Genomic DNA, 20,725 nt, shown 5'->3' on the forward strand with positions numbered 1-20,725 from the left:
AAATAGCAGATCTACAAGCTCTACAAATCTTTAACAAATGTCTTCTAAATCCTAACAGTTTTTTGGAAAAAAAAACTTATGTTACAGAATATCAGTGATTCTCAATCTTTTTCATGTCAAGGACCTCCATAATGATATGTATTTGGCCGCCGAGCCCCATCTGAAAATGTTTAGCTCCAGGGACCCTCAGAAGCACAGATTTGAGTAAAAATGTTGTTTTAAAAAAATATATGTATTGACCAGATTAGCACAAATGCAGATCTCCAAGCTCGTAGCGTGGCACTCGGTGCCACGCAATGAGCTTGCAGATCTGCAATTTTTTAATATAATAATGGTTAAAGGACGACTTCACCGCTTTTCAACCTATCTTCATATAATTGGTCCTCGCTAATACTCATGATAAAATGGTACCATTTTTTTCTACTCGGTCTGTGTCTCAGAGGAGGGCTGTGGACAGTTCAGAGCCCCGTCTACCAGTGACATCATCAATGGGGAATCCAAGCTAATAGAAACTGCAGGCTTTCTATTCCTGGAAAGTTGCAATGCAATAAAAGAAGCCATTGTTCTCGTGTTAATAAAAATCTAAATAAAAAATGTGAAATCTTGTTGGAAAAAAAATATCATGCCTAACGATGATGTCACTGGTAGACGGTTTCTGGACTGTTCACAGTCCTCCTATAAGACACAGGCCGAGTAGAATTTTTTTTTACCAATTTTATCATGAGTATTAGTGAGGACCAATTATATGAAGATAGGTTGAAAAGCGGTGAAGTCGTCCTTTAAAGGTAAAAATCTAAAATGACACAGATGCGTTCTCGGATTGAAGGGGTTAAAGGAGAATTCCGGACAAATTAAGTGTTATCTTTGATGTCTCGTTACTCACCTAGCGACGTGAAAAGTGGCGTTCTTTTTTTCCATATATTCCCCTGTCGTCATTTTTTAAACCCCCTCCGTTGTCATAATGGGAGCGCGTGGGTAAGGGAAATTCGTCTATTATAACCGACGCAAAGTTGTTTTTTTCTCTACTAGTATTCATAGTAGAGTCTCATGATAGTCAAACATGAGAGTAGCTAGCCTGAGAGGCTAGCGCTACTGCCGAACGATTTAACACTGGATGCTTGTTTCTTTCCAGAACCTGGCAACTCGTGTTGCCAGAATCTGGAAACAAGCAACCAGTGTTAAATCGTTCGCCATTGACGGCAGCCTCGCAGATAGTTTCAACGCATGTTTGACTATCATGAGACTCTACTATGAATACTAGTAGAGAAAAAAACAACTTTGCGTCGGTTATAATAGACGAATTTCCCTTACCCACGCGCTCCCATTATGACAACGGAGGGGGTTTAAAAAATGACGACAGGGGAATATATGGAAAAAAAGAACGCCACTTTTCACGTCGCTAGGTGAGTAACGAGACATCAAAGATAACACTTAATTTGTCCGGAATTCTCCTTTAAGAGGCTGAGAAGTGTACAGAGATGAGAGGAACATTCAAAGCCACAGAGGATGAAGGTTTGAAATAGACAGCTAACAATGAACACCTAACAGTACAATACAAAGCTAACAATGCACACCTAACAGTACAATACAAAGCTACAGCTGATGAGGAGAGACGTGGCTTTCTGCAAAAGAGGCCAAAGCCTGATCAAGGCTGAATGTTAATTAGAGAGGATCTTTATTCACAGAGACTTCACTACCTACAATCTCTGACACATTTACCTGCTTTCTAAATGGCTTCGTCCCATTAAGGCCTTCATAGACTGGGCTAACTGAAGATGAAAGGCAAGGACTTAATACTGCAGAAGAAGTTCTACATACAAACAACTCCCTCTTTGTCTGTGAATGCGACAGAGAGAGAGAGAGAGAGAGAGAGAGAGAGAGAGAGAGAGAGAGAAGGCCCCCCATCTGAAAATGTGCCAGGGACCTCCAGAAGAGAAGAGTCATTTCCAAACATTTTTCAAAAATAGCAGGTGTACAAGCTCGCAAACAAAAACACCTTACGTTTGTGTTTGACAGGAAGTAATTAAGATGGTCATCATTTTCTATTTCAGCTGGTCTTTCTATCTTATGAGAAAATGGCAACGCACAACCCCCCCGTCACCCCAACACACACAGTCACACACACACACACACACACACACACACACACACACACACACACACACACACACACACACACACACACACACACACACACACACACACACACACACACACACACACACACACACACACACACACACACACACACACACACACACACACACACACACACACACCCTGTGCTCCTCTCTTGTTATGACTATATAATACATCCTGTGTTATTTCATACAGCAGGTATGGCGTGTCCCACATAGATCAATGAGAACGCTAACAAAAACCTTAAACTGTATATATACGGCCAGGCTGTGTGTTGTGATAGCTATAGCTGACTACTATGTACAAATAATCTAAAACTGGAGCATTACGAGTCTGGGCAGGAATAGTATTGCTGCTGCAGATAATGTAAGTAAGCGGTGCTGTAAAGTAACTAAGTACATTTACTCAAGTACTGTACTTATTACTTAAGAACAATTTTTAGGTGTTTTATTTCTTTACTGGAGTATTTACAATTTTCAATACTTTTACTTCGACTCCACTACATTTCAGAGGCAAATATTGTACATTTACTCTAGTGGAGTAACTCCACTACACTTATTTGAAAACTTTAGTAACTAGTTACTTTTGCAGGTATTATAAAACATACATGAACCACTCTAGCCCTATTTTATACATGAATATTTGAAAATAGCCGATCTACAAGAGCCATTAGATGAGCTTGTAGATCGGCTATTTTCAAACATTGTAGTACTTTTACTTTTGGTACTTTTAAGTATATTTTGATGCCAATACTTTTGTACTTTTACTCAAGTAACATTTTGAACACAGGCCTTTTACTTGTAAGAGAGTACTTTTTATAATGTGGTCTTTCAACTTTTTTAAGACCTGGAACGCATGTGTGTCACTTTAGATTTCTTTGGCTATTCAAAAATAGCAGATCTACAAGCTCATAGCGCGGCACTCGGTGCTGCGCTATGAGCTTATATATCTGCTATTTTTGAAAAATCGTGAAAAATGTGTTTTATATTTTTTTCCGAAAAACTGTTAGGATTTAGAAAATGTTTAGAAGCGTCCTCAGGTCTTTAAGTAAAAAAAGGCGAGTACTTTTTCTACCACTGTAAGTAAGGCATTTGAAGAAAGCTATGTTCTATAACCAGTTAGATACAGATGTGTAGCTTAAATAACATATTCACTGTCTGTCTGCCTGGAGCCTGTTTGTGACATAGTGAGGAAAGCTGAGTGAAAGGAATCCACAGGAAGGACAATAAAGGAGATATTATATATCATATATTTATTTAGACAATAAGGGATATATTATATATCATATATTTCATTGTTGTTGCCGTTGGGTGAGAAGCTGCCAAACTGCTTCTGTCTTCAGACAATGACTGGAACGTCAATAGGCTTGACGTCATCTTGCCGGCTTGTCCATTTACTCCATTACTGCTATGTTAATATTTAATAACACAACACTATATATATAGAGCATCGCAGTTCCCGCCCCTTCCGGGTTCCACCGCAAAATACTCAATGCATTTTTCCCATTGACATTTCCAAAAATATTTATATCAATTAATTTAAGCCTAGAATCAAGCCAATAAAACCTGACCATCATCATGACCATAAAACGTTTGATTCTGTGATTATTTTTTTTGAAAACGGCAAAACAAAATGTATTAAATATAGTATATCATATAATTAAATATTAAAAAAAAGAAATCACAGAAAAAAAACGTTTTATGGTCATGATTCACCAGGACCCTGGATGGCTTGATTCTAGGCTTAAATTAATTGATATAAATATTTTTGGAAATGTCAATGGGAAAAATGCATTGAGTTTTTCCTTCCGGCACCAGGAAAAACCAGGAAGTGGGCGGGAACTGCGATGCTCTATAGCAGTTGTGGAAAAAGTATTAAAATGTTTTACTTAAGTAAAAGTATCAATACTGCAATGTAGAAATACTCTGCTACGAGTAAGAGTCCGGAAGAAAAGAATTACTTGGGTAAAAGTACAAAAGTACTCATTGTGCAGAATGTCCTGTTTCACACGTTTTCAAATGTATAAAATGTCTAAAAATCATTTGAAAATAGCAGATCTACAAGCTCTACAATGCGTCGCATCGTGACGCATTGTAGAGCTTGTAGATCTGCTATTTTCAAATGGCAGAAATGTATATAGGGCTGAAGTGGTTAATGTATGTTTTGTAATAATAATCAAAATCTACAAAGTAACTTGTAACTAAAGCTGTCAAATAATTGTAGTGGAGTAAAAGTACAATATTTGTCTCCGAGATGTAGTGGAGTAGAAGTGAAAGTACAGAAAATTGGAAATACTCCAGTAAAGTAAAGAAATACCTGAAAATTGTACTTAAGTACAGTACTTGAGTACATGTACTTAGTTACTTTCCACCACTGATATCTACTATAAACAGGATGTTCTTAACTCCTGGGACCACTAGCAGCACTGCTTTTCCATCAAACAATCTAATGAGGGACTCATTTTGGACCTGCTGGGTTGCTGTAGTAGTATAGAAACCCAGATGTTCTAGTATGGCACAGAGAGCTGACATAGTAAACTATCAGTGGTCATGTTAGAGCTGATAGTGACTAGTGTTGATTTTGACAGCACATTTGGATTTAGTTTTTCCATTTTAGTCATCTGAAATGGTTTAGTTTTAGACTAGTTTTAGTTGACTAAACATCATAAGATTTTAGTCGACAGTTGATTTAATCTACAGTTGATTTAGTCGAGTAAAATGTATGTTGGCGGTGCCTTGATGGCGTCGTAATGGCTGACTTTACACTTGGTTGCATGCTGAAAATAGCAAGCTCACAACGCGCCGCGCTGCGACACGTTGTGAGCTTGTAGATCTGCTATTTTCAGAGCGCAACACCCGAGCGCAACAAAACATAAAAATGACTTTTGTCTTTTAGTTCTACTGGATCTCCTCTCCACTAGTCTTAGTTCTACTGGATCTCTTCTCCTCTAGTCTTAGTTCTACTGGATCTCTTCTCCACTAGTCTTAGTTCTACTGGATCTCTTCTCCTCTAGTCTTAGTTCTACTGGATCTCTTCTCCACTAGTCTTAGTTCTACTGGATCTCTCCTCCACTAGTCTTAGTTCTACTGGATCTCTTCTCCACTAGTCTTAGTTCTACTGGATCTCTCCTCCACTGGTCTTAGTTCTACTGGATCTCTCCTCCACTGGTCTTAGTTCTACTGGATCTCTTCTCCACTAGATCCCTCTCTAACATTTAGTCTATCCCCCAGGGAGCATGGAAGGTGCACAAACAAACCTCATGGCAATCCAGCCAGTAGATCTCAAGATATGTTGTTTGGGAACCAAAGTGTTGGACTGAGAGAAGAACGGACAGATGGACTGATATCGGCAATTAGAGCCCTGACGCTAGCGGGGCGATAAATGTTCATAAGTGTGTGTGTGTGTGTGTGTGTGTGTGTGTGTGTGTGTGTGTGTGTGTGTGTGTGTGTGTGTGTGTGTGTGTGTGTGTGTGTTACTGGTCTAGGTAGAAGCGGACGTAAACATCATAAGATTTTAGTCGACAGTTGATTTAATCTACAGTTGATTTAGTCGAGTAAAATGTATGTTGGCGGTGCCTTGATGGCGTCGTAATGGCTGACTTTACACTTGGTTGCATGCTGAAAATAGCAAGCTCACAACGCGCCGCGCTGCGACACGTTGTGAGCTTGTAGATCTGCTATTTTCAGAGCGCAACACCCGAGCGCAACAAAACATAAAAATGACTTTTGTCTTTTAGTTCTACTGGATCTCCTCTCCACTAGTCTTAGTTCTACTGGATCTCTTCTCCTCTAGTCTTAGTTCTACTGGATCTCTTCTCCACTAGTCTTAGTTCTACTGGATCTCTTCTCCTCTAGTCTTAGTTCTACTGGATCTCTTCTCCACTAGTCTTAGTTCTACTGGATCTCTCCTCCACTAGTCTTAGTTCTACTGGATCTCTTCTCCACTAGTCTTAGTTCTACTGGATCTCTCCTCCACTGGTCTTAGTTCTACTGGATCTCTCCTCCACTGGTCTTAGTTCTACTGGATCTCTTCTCCACTAGATCCCTCTCTAACATTTAGTCTATCCCCCAGGGAGCATGGAAGGTGCACAAACAAACCTCATGGCAATCCAGCCAGTAGATCTCAAGATATGTTGTTTGGGAACCAAAGTGTTGGACTGAGAGAAGAACGGACAGATGGACTGATATCGGCAATTAGAGCCCTGACGCTAGCGGGGCGATAAATGTTCATAAGTGTGTGTGTGTGTGTGTGTGTGTGTGTGTGTGTGTGTGTGTGTGTGTGTGTGTGTGTGTGTGTGTGTGTGTGTGTGTGTGTGTGTGTGTGTTACTGGTCTAGGTAGAAGCGGACGTAAATCTGTAGATCTGATATTTATTTTAAATCATGATGATTTGTGAAAATCTTTTGAATATATATTATTTTTTAAAGCGAACATTTGTAACTCAAATCTTTGCTTGTGGGGGATTCTACAAATCATAATCTATATCTAAATCATATCTATTTTGCTGCGGACCCCGATCTCAAAATATGTTTGTCTCAGGGACCACCCCAGAAGCAAAGAGTTGAGTTATAAAATGTTCGCTTAAAACAAATCTGTGCACTCGGTGCCGCGCTATGGCCTTGTAGATCTGCTATCTTGGAATAGCCAAAAGTATAAATGCCACGTAAAACGTGCATGAAACGTCAACATGAATGAATGTGGAGAAGGAACATGTTGCTCTTACTTTCCCCTCCAGGAGTGCTTGGTGGTGTAGAAACAGGCCAAGTCTTTATTCTCTTTGATGACATTCATCTTCTCACAGGACCTGCAACACAAGAGGGGGGGGAGGGGAGGGGGGGGGGTGTTAGATCAGGGAGAGGCACAAACAACTATTATACAAACTCAACAGAAAATATAAAGCAGTGGTGGAAAAAGTACTCAAATGTTGTACTTAAGTAAAAGTATCAATACTGCAATGTAGAAATACTCTGTTGGTAAAAGTCCGGAATTCCAAATTTACTTGAGTGAAAGTAAAAAAGTATTGGTATAAAAATGTACTTAAAAGTACCAAAGGTAAAAGTACTCATTATGCAGAAGGTCCCATTTCAAAAGTTTTGAAATTTATAAAATGTGTACAAAATCTTTTTAATAATAATAAGTTACTTTGTAGATTTTGATTATTATTACAATAATAATCAAAATCTACAAAGTAACTAGTAACTAAAGCTGTAATAGTAAAAGTACAATATTTGCCTCTGCGATGCAGTGGAGTAGAAGTAAAAGTACTGAAATGGGAAACACTCCTGTATAGCAAAAACATACCTAAAAAAATTATTTAAGTACAGTACTTGAGTAAATGTACTTAGTTACTTTACACAACTGCATAAAAGTTTCAAAAGGCACACAAACAGATCATGGGGGCCAATTACATTTATGCGTTGTTGCTGAAACACTCATTTAATTACAGAGGAAGAGGACAGTAAACAGGGGGGAGGGGGGGGGCAAGAGTATCATCATGTGATGCGAGCAACAAACCTTAGCCTAGACTGGACCTTTGAACTTTGAATTACAAGCTAATCAAAGATTAGGTAACACACACACACACATTCCAAAACACTGCTGCCATGCGCACAAGCACACTTCACACATGCGCACAACATTTTACAATGTTCCTGTCACACACAGACGCTATAGTCAGCTGAGAGGGAGAGTCCTCGGCGCGCACACGCGCACACACACACACACACACACACCTCCACTCTCTGTCACCACCAGCAGCTCTGAGCAAACGGGAGGCGTCAGTTAAGCTACCGTATCATATGCAACATCCTGCAGGTGTGTGTGTGGGGGGGGGGGGTATGCCTGGTACCAAACACCCATATGAATCCATTCAATCCGCATAGCTGTGTCATTTTAGACAGCAGATCTACAAGATCTACAAGCTCATAGCTCACGCTACGAGCTTGTAGATCTGCTATTTTGTGGGGGGGAATCATGAACATTTGTGCAAATCTTTGAATATATATGTTTTTTTTATTTTGTAACTCAAATCTTTGCTTCTGGGGGATTCTACAAATGTCTTCTAAATCCTTTTTTTTTTTTTTTCTTAACTTATATTGCTATAATATCAGTGGTTCTCAAATTGTTTTCATGTCAAGGACCCCCACAATGATATGATATTTTGTTCCAGGGACCACCAGAAGCAAAGATTTGAGTTCAAAATGTATATATATATACATTCAAAGATTTGCACACATTTTCACGATTCTTTTTCAAAAATAGCAGATCTACAAGCATAGCTCATGAGCTCAAGCTCACGAGCTATGCGCTATCTATGAGCTTGTAGATCTGCTATTTTTGAATAGCCAAATAAATCTTAAAATGACACAGATGCGTTCCCGGTCTTGAATGAATTAAACATCTCCACTCCATTCCTACATCCATGTCTCTGAGATGTCTCTGTCTCTGTCTCTCTGCACCTCCCCAGGCAGACCCAGCAGGGAGAAGAACTTGGAGGTGCCACAACTTAAGGTGTCACGGAACATTCGGCGATGCAACCTCCTCAGCCAAACAAGAGAGGAAGTAAAAGGAACTGCAGTGAACTTTACATGTTGTAAAGGATAATGTAGTCTATCGGACGTTTTTTTATATTTATATATATATAAAAAAAAGAAAACAGGGTTAGTTGAGTTCTATGCCTTGGTGGATTTAAATTCCAGATCATTTATCTATCCAGCTTCTCAGACCTGGACAACAGATTAACTGGGATCCCATTTCTCTCGATGTCCAAAATGTTTGCTTTGAAAACCTGCATATACATATACATATACATATACATATACATATACATATACATATACATATACATATACATATACATATACATATACACCACCCGGATGATAATAAAAAGACAAACACAGTTCACAAAGCCACCCAACTGCTATACAGGACACATGTTTGGATTGCATCATCAGTGCAGGAGGACATGCATTACAATTGCAACAGCAAGTCTTTGCAGCAAAACGAAACCCTTTTCAAACCCAACCACAGGCACAAAGCCACAGAGACACATTCAAACTACAGGCGTATATAAAGACAGCTGCAGCATAGCAGCACAGAGCATGTCAGTGAGAAGAGGGCCAGAGAGAGTCCTCCTCCACACTAGGGCTGTCAATTCCCTTCCATTCCCTTCCGATTCAGATTTTTTTCAAAACAAACGATTCTCGATTAAAAAAAAAATTCCGATTCAAAATCAATTTTTTTGACTCAGACCAGAACTTGCCACTTCTCAAAAATGTCATTATACAAAAATACTGGATTTCTTGTTAATAAAAAATAAAAGAGAAGGACCCTCTCGAAAACGAGATGACACACCTCAAGGGGTTATCCTTCTAATAAAGGTACTACCGTATATAAAATGTAAAAGAAATTATGAAAAAATTAAATTAAATTAAAAATATTTTTGGAACATGAGAATCGATTCTGAATCGTTTCAACATGAGAATCGATTCTGAATCGTTTCAACATGAGAATCGATTCTGAATCGTTTCAACATGAGAATCGATTCTGAATCGTTCAACATGAGAATCAATTCTGAATCGTTCAACATGAGAATCAATTCTGAATCGTTCAACATGAGAATCGATTCTGAATCGTTTCAACATGAGAATCAATTCTGAATCGTTTCAACATGAGAATCGATTCTGAATCGTTTCAACATGAGAATCGATTCTGAATCGTTTCAACATGAGAATCGATTCTGAATCGTTCAACATGAGAATCAATTCTGAATCGTTCAACATGAGAATCGATTCTGAATCGTTCAACATGAGAATCAATTCTGAATCGTTCAACATGAGAATCAATTCTGAATCGTTTCAACATGAGAATCGATTCTGAATCGTTTCAACATGAGAATCAATTCTGAATCGTTCAACATGAGAATCAATTCTGAATCGTTCAACATGAGAATCGATTCTGAATCGTTTCAACATGAGAATCAATTCTGAATCGTTTCAACATGAGAATCGATTCTGAATCGTTTCAACATGAGAATCAATTCTGAATCGTTTCAACATGAGAATCGATTCTGAATCGTTTCAACATGAGAATCGATTCTGAATCGTTCAACATGAGAATCAATTCTGAATCGTTCAACATGAGAATCGATTCTGAATCGTTCAACATGAGAATCGATTCTGAATCGTTCAACATGAGAATCAATTCTGAATCGTTTCAACATGAGAATCGATTCTGAATCGTTCAACATGAGAATCAATTCTGAATCGTTCAACATGAGAATCGATTCTGAATCGTTTCAACATGAGAATCGATTCTGAATCGTTTCAACATGAGAATCGATTCTGAATCGTTCAACATGAGAATCAATTCTGAATCGTTTCAACATGAGAATCAATTCTGAATCGTTTCAACATGAGAATCAATTCTGAATCGTTTCAACATGAGAATCGATTCTGAATCGTTTCAACATGAGAATCGATTCTGAATCGTTTCAACATGAGAATCGATTCTGAATCGTTCAACATGAGAATCAATTCTGAATCGTTCAACATGAGAATCGATTCTGAATCGTTCAACATGAGAATCAATTCTGAATCGTTCAACATGAGAATCAATTCTGAATCGTTCAACATGAGAATCGATTCTGAATCGTTTCAACATGAGAATCAATTCTGAATCGTTTCAACATGAGAATCGATTCTGAATCGTTTCAACATGAGAATCGATTCTGAATCGTTCAACATGAGAATCAATTCTGAATCGTTCAACATGAGAATCGATTCTGAATCGTTCAACATGAGAATCGATTCTGAATCGTTCAACATGAGAATCAATTCTGAATCGTTTCAACATGAGAATCGATTCTGAATCGTTTCAACATGAGAATCAATTCTGAATCGTTTCAACATGAGAATCGATTCTGAATCGTTTCAACATGAGAATCAATTCTGAATCGTTTCAACATGAGAATCGATTCTGAATCGTTTCAACATGAGAATCAATTCTGAATCGTTTCAACATGAGAATCAATTCTGAATCGTTTCAACATGAGAATCAATTCTGAATCGTTTCAACATGAGAATCGATTCTGAATCGTTTCAACATGAGAATCAATTCTGAATCGTTCAACATGAGAATCAATTCTGAATCGTTCAACATGAGAATCGCGATTCGTATTCCAATCGATTTTCTCCTGCAGCCCTACTGCACACAGTATTGCTCTCTCTTGTCCCGAGAAGCAGTAAAAAAAAAAGCACCTCTCTCTGCTGCTGGCGGCTGGACTGTGACACGGGGAGGAACCTGAGTCAGCGTTCTGCCAGGATCCTGGAAACAACTGACTCCAGTTTTCCTTCCTCTCCATTTCGGCGTGAAAATGATACAGAGAGCAGCAGAATAAGTCCAGGTGATGGAACCCTCCGTTCATCAAAAGGAGGGGAACGTGAGAGGGTGAGGGTGGTACATGTGCAATAAAAGGATAATTCCAACAGTGTTGCTAACGGGACGGGACGCGGGCGGGTGTCACACCTCCTCCACTCACTGGCTGGAGGAACTGGAAGATATTAGAAAGTCGTGGTGTCTCATTAAACCATTAAGCCCGGGGAGTGGAACGCATCGGTGTCATTTTAAGATGTCTTTGGGCCATTCAAAAATAGCAGATATACAAGAGCTTGTAGATCTGCTATTTTTTTTAAACATCGTCAAAATGTTTGCAAATCTTTGCATTTTTTATTTTTTTTAAAGCAAACATTTGTCAAATATTTTGATCCAGGGACCCCCCTCCCCCCAGAAGCAAAGATTTGAGTTACAAATGTTCGCTTTAAAAAAATATGTATATTAAAAAATTTGCTAACTTTTTCATGATTTAAAAAAAAAATGGCAGATCTACAAGCTCATAGCGCGGCACTCGGTGCCGCGCTATGAGCTTGTATATCTGCTATTTTTCTGAATAGCCCAAATAAACCCTAAAGTGACACAGATGCCTTCCCGGTCGTAATGGATTAATCCTCTGCTGTGAGATGTCTCTGCGCTGGATAAACAAACAAAGCTAGAAAACACTCTGGATGCAACGTTATTGCATCAAGACACAAACACACAAGCTTTCATAAGAGCTGCTATATAATGAATCAATCCTAACGCTGGAGTGGGGCTGTGGGGGGGGGGCTGGAGTGGGGCTGTGGGGGGGGGGGCTGGAGTGGGCTAGGGGGGGGACCTGGAGGCTGGAGAATGCACAATAGGAGATGTTGGCAGCTGGCATGGCATGGAGGACACCAGACCACGTGCTCTTCAGTTTGCTTTAATTCTGTTAGTGTCTGTGATGCTGGTGTAAAAATAAGACCAGGGCAGACTCCAGGACCTTGGTGGTCATATGATTGTCGTCCCCCCCCCCCCCCCCCGCTGGCTCTCTCTTTCTGTGCGCATGCAGATCAATAGCAATAGTGCCGGCCATGAGCCATCAGTTACAGCATGTGGCTCTCAACCTTTTCAGGACAAAAAAAAACAAGATAATAATATTTGAACTGGAGACCCCCCCCCCCTCATTTCTTTTTACTCCGTTCCACAGATAAATATTTTGTAAATAGCCGATCTACAAGCTCACAACGCCTCGCGTAGATCTGCTATTGTGACAATTTTTGCCTCTTCTTATATTATTTGACAATTTGGCCAATGTATAGGTATAGTTTGTTGATTACTTTTGTTGCAGTAATGGTATTTTTCTTATATTTCGTTTTTTGTTTTAGGTATTAAAAATGTAGAGAGGGAGAGAGAGAGAGAGAGAGAGAGAGAGAGAGAGAGAGAGAGGGGAGAGAGAGAGGAGAGAGAGCAAGAGAGAGGAGAGAGAGCAAGAGAGAGAGAGCGAGAGCGAGAGAGAGAGAGAGAGAGCGTAGTATGGGAATATATACCATAAGGCCAGATATAAAGGAAACCTGGCCTGAAGCTAAACAGACCCAAACACAGCTGACATGATTGACATCAACACAACAGAACTCAGTGTCAGACAAAGTCTGGTGCAACTTTTCACAAACTGGTCAGAGATGTGTTTTATAAAGAGAAGCTGTGACACAAACTGGTCAGAGATGTGTTTTATAAAGAGAAACTGTGACACACAGAGATCACACAGTCCTACGCTGTGTCTGCCAACCGCTGCTATTCAGACAGACAGACAGCACTACCAAGAGGACTGTAGCAGACCTTCAAGTGGCCCACCCGTAGTGCCGCGCTACGAGCTTGTAGATCTGATTTTGTTTTTTATCGTGAAAATTGGTGCAAATCTTTGGAGAAAAAAAGAAATATCTATGTATCTATCTATCTATATATACATACAGTATGTGTGTGTGCGTGTGCATGTGCGTGTGTGTGTGTGTGTGTGTTTTAAAGCGAACATCCTTCTGGGGGTCCCTGGAACAACATATTTTGAGATGGGGGTCCACAGCCAAATACATATCATTTTGGGTGGTCCTTGACATGACAAAAAAAGATTTTTTTTTTAAAAACATTTTTAGATATGTATTTTATTTGGCCCCCTCTCAAAATGTTTTGTTCCAGGGACCCCCCCCCCCCCCCCCCCCCGCATGAAGCAAAGATTTGAGTTACAAATGTTCACTTAAAAAAATATATATATATATTCAAAGATTTGCAACAAAAAGAAAAATCTACAAGCTCATACCGCAGCACTCGGTGCACCACCCACTTGACAAATAAAGAGTACAACCTAAGCTGTAAAGGTAAGGTGACTCAGGCTGGTGGTAGGCTATGACACTTTTTTGAGTGGCGTTTTTTTTGCGTCCCATCAATCACTGTGACGAGTGGAGACAGGTTGTAGCTTTGTGTCATCATCATTGTAAAACGTTATTATGAGTCATCATGATGATGACATGAAGTGTCCTCTGAATTTATCCATCCTAATCATGAGGAGCAGTGAGCTCTGTTAGGACAAGAGGACTAGGGGGTCGGGGAGCAGCGTAGTTGTGTTGCTCATGGAACCTTCTGTTTCCCAGACAGCCTAGTCTCTAGTCTCTACCCGTCCCGCTCAGCTATGGACCCCTTTAGCTGAATAAACCATGGCATAGGACAAGGGTTCAGGCAGCGACCCCCCAAAATGATCATATGTGAACTGGGGATCCCCCAAAATCATCATATTTGAACTGGGGACCCCCCCAAAATAATCATATTTAAACTGGGGACCCCCCAAAATAATCATATTTGAACTGGGGACCCCCCAAAATAATCATATTTGAACTGGGGACCCCTCAAAATAATCATATTTGAACTGGGGACCCCCGAACATAATCATATTTGAACTGGGGACCCCCGAACATAATCATATTTGAACTGGGGACCCCTCAAAATAATCATATTTGAACTGGGGACCCCCCAAAATAATCATATTTGAACTGGGGACCCCCCAACCTGACAAGCACTTGGGACTTGTAGGAGTTGAGGCATTACATTTAGTTTGACTCAGTTCCACAGATACATATTGTACAAATAGCTGATCTACAAGCTCACAACGCCTCGCACTGCGAGGCGTTGTGAGCTTGTAGATCAGCTATTTTCACGTTTGCCTATTTCTTACATAATATTTGACAATTTGGTATTAAAAAGCTCTTAAAGGTCATTAAATTGTAATGTACAGATAGCCTGTATTCACTTATACTGTATGTTGGTTTGTTTACTGTTGAGCGAGAAAACAATGTTGCACATGATTAAGATAATCATCTGGGGACCGGACCCCGCACAATATTTGGGGAACCCCCATTTTGGAACCAATGGCACATTATACATGCGGCTGTATCCTCTTTTAAAACAATAATATCATTAAAGGTATCATGACATTCATTTTCACTTTTTTTATTTTCAATGTTTTATTTGGGGTTTTATGACCTCAATTACACCCAAAAAACCTGAACTTAGAACATTCAGTGGATTTTCTGTGGTCTGGGGTTTTCTGAATAATTAGGCTGAAAAGTAATCTGAGCTTGGCCCTTCGACAGTGAGGTCACAGTCGATTAATCCCGCCCACTCTCCTCCTCGCCCCTCCCCTCCCCTATCCTTTCCTTTGAGGGGGGCGGAGCAGAGGCGATGATTGACAGGCAAAATCCCTCACCAGCGACACCCGCAGGCAAAGATTTCTTTTTTCATTGCAGTTGAAAAGGCTTTAGAAATGTGAGAGAAAAACACCTGCCATGGATCACTGGAATGGAATTTTCACTTAAAACTTTTTGTACACTTTTGAAGGACCAGGACAAAGACTTTGAATGTGGTGTAAAAGTGAATGTCATTAAACCTTTAAGAAAGTGAATCCTCGTCCAAACGGCTACATTGACACAGAGGTTGTTTATTATTATGCACATTTAGCCACTTGTTTATGCACTCGATTCTACATCTATGCTCACATTAATTCTCCATCTATCTTTTAACTGCATTGACGGGCCTGCACAATGAAGACGTTCACCTAGCCATGTTACTGTAATGTGACGTGACAATAAAGTTTGATTCTGTTTACGTTGACAAACCTAAGTCTCAGTGGTGTAAAGTAACTAAGTACATGTACTCAAGTGCTGTACTTAAGTACCATTTTGAGACTTTTTTACTTTACTGGAGTATTTCCAATTTTCAATACCTCTACTCCGTTACATCTCAGAGGCAAACATTGTATTTTTACTCCACTACAATTATTTGAAAGCTTTGTTTTACTTTGCAGATATTAATTATTATATTATGGAATATACATTAACCACTTTAGCCCCATTTTATACATAGGCTATTTGAAAATAGCAGATCTACAAGCTCACAACGCGTCGCACCGCGACGCGTTGTGAGCTTGTAGATCTGCTATTTTCAAACATTTTAGTACTTTTACTTTTGGTACTTTAAGTACATTTTGATGCCAATACGTTTGTATATATTTGTCAAGTAAACATTTTGAACACAGGCCTTTTACTTTTCTACACTGTGGTATTGCTACTTCTACTTAAAATGGTAGAATATCTGATAAACTTTCCCCACCACTGATTGCGTTTACGTTGACAAACCTAAATGTACAGAATATATATCCTGCCAGCAAAGCAAGGTTCAACTCCAGAGTTCTAAGGATCATGTGACCACACACGCACACACACACCACACGCACACACACACACACACACACACACCACAGAGCAGAAGCTCTGCTCTCTCTCTGCATCACGTGACTTCAGATAACGGTCAGAGAAGCAGCAGCATGACACAACCCTTCATCACAAGCTGCAGTCCAACAGTTATTAATTATGCTAATAATGTGTGTTTGCACACACTTTGATGTGACCCACTGTGTTAATGCTGCCATGTGACATGTGACGTGATGTGAGCGGTCTGTCAGTGTGGCCCTCAGGCCCCTCAACACACTATAAACAACATCATGGGCTCCAGGCTTAACTCTATGGTTCCACACAGGCTCCAGATGTGCTGCTGCTGCTGCCCACCTAGCAGCATCTGCATCATCATCATCATCATCATCACACAGAGACCCTCCAGTCAGGCCCCCACCCTGATTTAAGACTCTCTGATCTCACACACACACACACACACACACACACACACACACACACACACACACACACACACACACACACACACACACACACACAGTCAGCCCCCCCCTCTGTGTGTGTGTGTGTGTGTGTGTGTGTGTGTGTGTGTGTGTGTGTGTCTGTCTGTCTGTGTGTGTTATGTGGACATAAATAAATGATTAAATGTGTGTGTGTGTGTGTGTGTGTGTGTGTGTGTGTGTGTGTGTGTGTGTGTGTGTGTCAGTCACCAGGCTAGCAGCTACTAGCATCATCATCATCATCATCATCATCATCATCATCACAGAGACCCTTCCCCACCCTGACTGAAGGGTCTCTGCTCTCTCTCTCTCACACACTCACACACACACACACACACACACACACACACACACACACACACACACACACACACACACACACACACACACACACACACACACACACACACACACACACACACACACACACACAGCTACTAGCATCATCATCATCATCATCATCACAGAGACCCTTCCCCACCAAGGGTCTCTGCTCACACACACGCATAACGTCACCCCCCCCCCCCCCTCCCTCCCCCCCTCACTGGGGGGGGGGGGGGGGGGTGCTGAGGCTAGCAGCTACTAGCAGTAGCAGCCAGGAAGCAGCCAGCCAGCCAATCAGCCATCAGTCCGTTATAATATCTGTGGTAACGGATCCATGTGAATCCAGTGGATCTCCAACACGGAGGAGAGATCTCTGTCTGTCTGTCTGTTACCTGAGGAAGGAGATCCTGCTGTCTGTGTTGCTGTGGGGGTCCGGGTCCCTCTCTCTCTCTGCCCCCCCACCCTCCTCCTCCTCCTCCTCCTCCTCCTCCTCCTGGGTGAGCTGTGATGGGTGCTGGAGGAGCAGATAGATCTATAGATCTATAGATCTAGCAGGCTGACACAGAGCAGGACGCTGCCATCATGTTGCTGTTCTCTCACTGAGCTGCTACAGCTAGCATAGGACGGCAGGGGGGGGGGGCTAGGGCGCATGCGCAGGGCCCCGCTGCTGTCATGAGTCTGTCAGCTGATTGGTTTAGTCAGGAAGTGAGGAAGTGGTAGTTACCGCGAGATTAGCTCTTGGCCCAGAGGGCCGTTGGGTGAGTTCTCTCTAAACGGTCTGCTCGTCCTCCGTCTTTAGTCAAAATAAACAAAACTATTTTTCTACTCACCGAAATAAAGATTGTTTTGTGTTGTTTGAAGTCTGTTCTCCAGGGTGGGAGGCCTCTCAGTACCCCACCTTCTCTGTTTAATACACTTTATGGGCAGATAATAAAATATGTCCGCCAGACGGGAATTATTTGATCTGCTCCACTGCGCCCTCTACAGATCCGCTCAATGGTAATTTATACTGACTAAATCTGTAGGGGGCGCAGAGGAGCAAATACAATAATTTACGTCTGGGCGGACACTATATAATTATCTGCCCATAAAGTGTATTATAGAGAGAAGGTGGGGTCCTGAGAGGCTTCCCACCCTGGAGAATAGACGTTGAACAACACAAAACAACCTTTGTTTCGCTGAGTAGCGACGTGGTTTAGTTTATTTCTTACTAAAGACGGAGGAGAAGCTCGCAGCACGGCAGTGTAAATGTTGGCTCTGTGAGCAGAGCACTTAGAGAGAAGTCACTAAACACGGCTCTATGGACCGGGCGGGGATACCGCGATATCTGATCCAGGAGCGGTTGTTAGCCTCCCGCCCGCATTGTTTTTGCATTGATAGAACCTGTAGAGGCTGACCTGGGGTCAGTGTAGTGTGTTGTAGAGAGGTGGGGGGGGGGGAGCACTTCTCAAGTGGCCCTGATGACTAATAGCATCACATTCACATTCAAGCCACCATGCATACAACAACACTGTAACGGCCGAGAAATGCAGCGCCCCGAGCCGGAATCGAACCTTCGCCCCACGGGTCATTAGTCCAGCCAACAACCACCTGCGCCCAAAGAAGCTGGCTCTTTCAGTGGAGGAAGTTGTGGCGGTTTGAGGACGCTACACTCTCCCCTAGATTCGAACCGAGGGGAGAGTGTAGCGTCCTCAAACCAACACAATCTCCTTTACTGAGGGAGCTAGTCTCTTTGGCGCAGGGTTCTTGTTGGCTGAACTGGTGAGCCGAGGGTCATGGGTTCGACTCCGGCTCGGGGCGCTGCATTTCTCGGCCTATACAATATTGTGCAATTTGGTCATTTTGTCTGATGATGATGATGATGATGATGATGCCAGTTTAGAGCTTTTAGAATATCAAGGGGTCTTCAACAGGGGGTCCGGGACCCCTAGAGGGTCCTCAGAGTTACTACAGTGGGGTCGCCAAATCTTTGTGTTCTAGGATTTTTTTTTTTTTTTTTTTTACATTAACCACTTGAACCCTAGCATCCCTATTCTGAGGAGGACTTAAGCCAAACATAGTAGATCTACAAGCTCACAACGCCGGCAAAGAGGTTTGGTGTAGAGGGGAAAAAAAGAGCAGACCACGTACAGAGCCAAAGGTCAAGTTTGCTGTTTAACTGGTTAAATGTCTGAAAATACACATTTAACATGAATCCAACAGTGTCTGTCAAACAAGTCTATGAAGCTATCTACAGCAGTGGTTCTCAACCAGTGGTCCGCGGACCACCAGTGGCCCTTGAGGGGGTACCAGGGGGTCCCCAGCGAAATTAGTTAACATAGCGTCATAATCATTTTTAACCACTTAGCTTTGGCTATTCAAAAATAGCAGATATACAAGCTCATAGCGCGGCACCGAGTGCCGCGCTATGAGCTTGTAGATCTGCTATTTTTGAAAAATCTTGAAAATGTGTGCATTTGTTTGAATACATATATATTTTTTAAAGCAAACATTTTTAACTCAAATCTCTGCTTCTGGGGGTCCCTGGCACAAAACATTTTCAGATGGGGGTCCGCGGCCACAGACATATCAATTTAGGGGTCCTTCCTTGGCATGAAAAAGGTTGAAAACCACTGTCCTACAGTATGAAATCTATGAAACACAATTGTATACAGTAGTGTAGGGGGAGGGGGGTCCCTGCTTCATCTCTCTCTCTCAGCTAAGGGGTCCTTGGCCTGAAAAACTTTGAAGACCCCTGTTTTAGATCATTGGGCAAAAACCATTTGCAACTGTAAATATACTAAATATAAATATACTAATACTAAAATTATAATAATAATACTAATAAATTATAATAATTTAACCCCAACTAGCTATAACCGGCTCATTGATGCCCATGATGATCTATTAAGCTTTGTGTCCTGCATTAATCTGACTGTCCGTCAGACTGTGGTACAATGTTATTCCATTTCAACCATGCAGAGCAGGGATCGAACCCGTGGCTCCCACTCGTCAGTCGGACGTGTTACCAGTCATGCCAATAGAGCTGAGGATGTGCAGGGCTGTTGCACCAAGCGGCTTCTGGCCAATTTGACTGTGGGGGCTACACAGGGTTTCATGCATTACCGTTATGCAGCGCATGGACTAGTGTGCCCTCTAGTGACACTTTACTCACACTGCAGCATTGCTTCACTAACTAACTAATGTAAACTACCATGATATTCTAAGCCAGTGGTTCTCTAACTGCTTTGTCTCAGGTCACCCCCTGTAAATAAAATTTTCATCCATCATGCCACCCCCTGTAAATAACTTTTTCATCCATGATGACAGTGTTACGTTACAGGCACCTAAAGGCCAGTCCACACCAATGCAACTACTTGCAACCATTATCTCCCAATGATAGTTGCAAGAAGCTGCATTGGTGTGGACTGGCCTTATATTAAAACAGTTTTGTTGCAAGGAGTTGTGACCAGTTGCATTGGTGCGGTCGTCTGGCCTTTACATTTATGTCACATTATGGCACGTAAATATGTAAGTCTTTTCCCCCTCACGAGGAAAACTCGAGAGAATATACAGTAAGTTTCCATTACGACAGATTGAAAACGACTTTATACTTGACACGTTGCGTTGTGGAGATTGTAGATCTGCTGTTGTTGGCCAGGAGATTTGGTGTAGATTGAAAAGGATTGCACAGT

General features: G+C 41.4%; 1 protein-coding gene across 1 annotated transcript in view; it reads right to left on the minus strand.

Annotated features, from left to right (window-relative positions):
• Positions 1-17,503, minus strand: part of LOC308077338 (dnaJ homolog subfamily C member 13-like) — a 107,424-nt gene extending 89,921 nt beyond the window's left edge. Inside the window, 2 exon segments of the mRNA XM_080417985.1 lie at positions 6,861-6,941; positions 17,444-17,503. Of these exon segments, the coding sequence (XP_080274111.1) occupies positions 6,861-6,928 (68 nt within the window). The 5' untranslated portion in view covers positions 6,929-6,941; positions 17,444-17,503.
• Between the last annotated feature and the right edge of the window lie 3,222 nt (positions 17,504-20,725).

This window comes from Gymnoscopelus braueri, assembly GCF_963280865.1.
Source record: "Gymnoscopelus braueri genome assembly, chromosome: 21".
In the NCBI taxonomy this organism is placed as follows: domain Eukaryota; kingdom Metazoa; phylum Chordata; class Actinopteri; order Myctophiformes; family Myctophidae; genus Gymnoscopelus; species Gymnoscopelus braueri.